General features: G+C 33.9%; 1 protein-coding gene across 1 annotated transcript in view; it reads left to right on the forward strand.

Annotated features, from left to right (window-relative positions):
* LOC137631402 (acidic leucine-rich nuclear phosphoprotein 32 family member B-like) overlaps positions 1–1,021 on the forward strand; it is a 74,543-nt gene extending 73,522 nt beyond the window's left edge. The window contains exon 4 of the mRNA XM_068363168.1: positions 770–1,021. Within this exon, the coding sequence (XP_068219269.1) occupies positions 770–1,021 (252 nt within the window). The remainder of the gene's footprint in view (positions 1–769) is intronic.
* Positions 1,022–2,500: the final 1,479 nt, after the last annotated feature.

The following is a 2,500-nucleotide window of genomic DNA, read 5'->3' on the forward strand; positions in this document are numbered from 1 at the left end:
CTTGTTCGTAATACTGTATGCATTTAATTTTTATAGTCATGCTTTCTCCATCATAAAGCTTAATACTACACAGTAAACTAGACTTTTATTTCAGCTGTGACAAGATTGTTGAATGATCTTCCTACTCAGGCAGTTAAATCGTTTCAACTTCAAAGGTCCAAACTTACAGTGAATATTTCATGTTGAACAGATTGACATAGGTCTTTTCATTTTTTTTAATCGCCTTAAAATATTTTATATCTTTTACTTATTACTTATCATTATGTAGTTCATTTATTTTTCTTATTTCCTTTCCTTACTGGGCTACTTTACCTGTTAGAGCCCCTTGTGGTTGTAGCATCCTGCGTTTCCAACTAGGGCTGTAGCTCACCTAATAATAATAATAATAATAATAATAATAATAATAATAATAATAATAATAATTGGTTAAATAAAGGTATACATTTTAGTTTGGTATACCGTCTTATAACTAGAGCAAATAATCTCTACATATTGTCTCTTGGAACCATGAATCCCGAGTTCAAAGACTGATAAACAATGCAGAAGTATGGTTTTATCTTAGATAATGTTAATCAGTAGACGAGGCCTTTACTCGCTGCTTTCTAGAGCTTTTTTTTTTTTTTTTTTTTTTTTAGCAAGACAGATTGTACAGATGTAGTTACAATAGTATGTTTTTTTTATGCTACATAAATAATATTAAGGTTGCATACATCTTAACTCACAGTGAATTCCATATTTGATACATCTTACTTCTGTTTAATTCCAAAAGTTTGTTATATCGTTACCCATTAATCATCCTTCGCTGCTCCAAAATATATCTTCGTATGAAAATGTTTGCCATAATTTTGTCTCTGATATTTACATCTTCCATGTCACAAATATGGTCTCTAAGCGTCCACAATGTTACTATGTAAGTACTGAACATAATGTTACAAATGTTATTGAGATTAGGCCACCTGTGTTCCAGTACAAGCTCTTGAAAATATCAGTTGCTCGTAAAGATACGAAAGAGATCTTCTAAGTACTGAAGAACTGAGCCAGATGGTATGGTTCACAGGTGGTCACGGATAGGTTTTGATGAGGTAGTGGCTGTTGGCCACTTAGGCAGAAGACCATTCTCTCTCTCTCTCTCTCTCTCTCTCTCTCTCTCTCGTGGCCATAGTGGCTTCATTGGTGTAAAGCCAAAGTTCTCTCTCTCTCTCTCTCTCTCTCTCTCTCTCTCGTGGTCATTGTGACCATTAATATAAGGCCAAAGTTCGTTTTTGGATAAAGAGGAAAACGTTTTCATCTTCAGAACCGGAAAACCTATTGTGGGTCTTTAAACCTAAATCCCAAGTAATGAATGTAGTACATGGCTGGTGGTCAATTGCTGTGGGTCGGATTTACCCGATGAAGGAAGAAAGCAAAGAAAACAAGAGACTTCCAATCAACATACCATTTCGTCAAAGTTAAAACCAAGTTATACCTTTGTGTTTAAATTAACATAACTCATATCTTCATGTTTATCTATATATGTGTTTCTGTGTGTGGTTGCTAGATATATGAAACTATGTAAATGTTGAAAGAAACATGATAAGAAAAACAGTCACGGGCAATTAGTTTCAGAAAGTATTTCTGACTTATGTGTTCAAATGTTAACGCTTTATAGAAATTGATAATCAGCGTAATCATCATTATCGTCGTCAACTTTATATGAGTTTTTTTTTTTTTTTTTTTTTTTTTTTTTTTATGGATGAGATAGGTCTTCCAGTACCCTTGAATGAGTATTTAGACCTTACAGGTTTCCAAGTGAAGCGCATCGATAATTTTAATTGCTTGAGGCCCAAAGTACCATGACTTCGCTTTTTTGTTACAGATGTAATAAATGAAATTCGGACCCATTTTTTTTACGGTAATTTCTCCCGATGATCTCCGACTGTTCTTTGTAGTTAGTTTTATCTTTCCCCATCCTGATTATTAGCAAGTTGTGGAATGATCTTCCTAATCGGGTTGTTGAATCAGTAGAACTTCAAAAGTTCAAAGTTGGAGCAAATGCTTTTTTGTTGACCAGGCGGACATGAGTCTTTTTATAGTTTATATATGACATATTTGTTTTTGACGTTGTTAATAGTTTATATATGACATATCTCTTTTGACATTACTTTTTTTAGAATGATTTATTGTTAATTTGTTCTCTTCAGTTATTTAATTCCTTATTTCCTTTCCTCACTGGGCTATTTTTCCCTATTGGAGCCCCTGGGCTTATAGCATCTTGCTTTTCCAATTAGGGTTGTAGCTTGGATAGTAATAATAATAATAATATTAATACAGAGACATAATATAGACAGGTGACGGTGTGTACCAACACGCTTACACAGTGATACAAAAGGTAAAAACTTTAACAGCTTCACACTTTCACAAAGAAGAGCCTGTACTCTTTTGGCACTTTTCTTTAGATCTTATGCCTCCGCTAAACCTAGGCACCAACTTTGTTATTTGGTTGTAAGATGGCTGCGGTTGG

Source organism: Palaemon carinicauda, chromosome 39, assembly GCF_036898095.1.
Source record: "Palaemon carinicauda isolate YSFRI2023 chromosome 39, ASM3689809v2, whole genome shotgun sequence".
Taxonomy (NCBI): domain Eukaryota; kingdom Metazoa; phylum Arthropoda; class Malacostraca; order Decapoda; family Palaemonidae; genus Palaemon; species Palaemon carinicauda.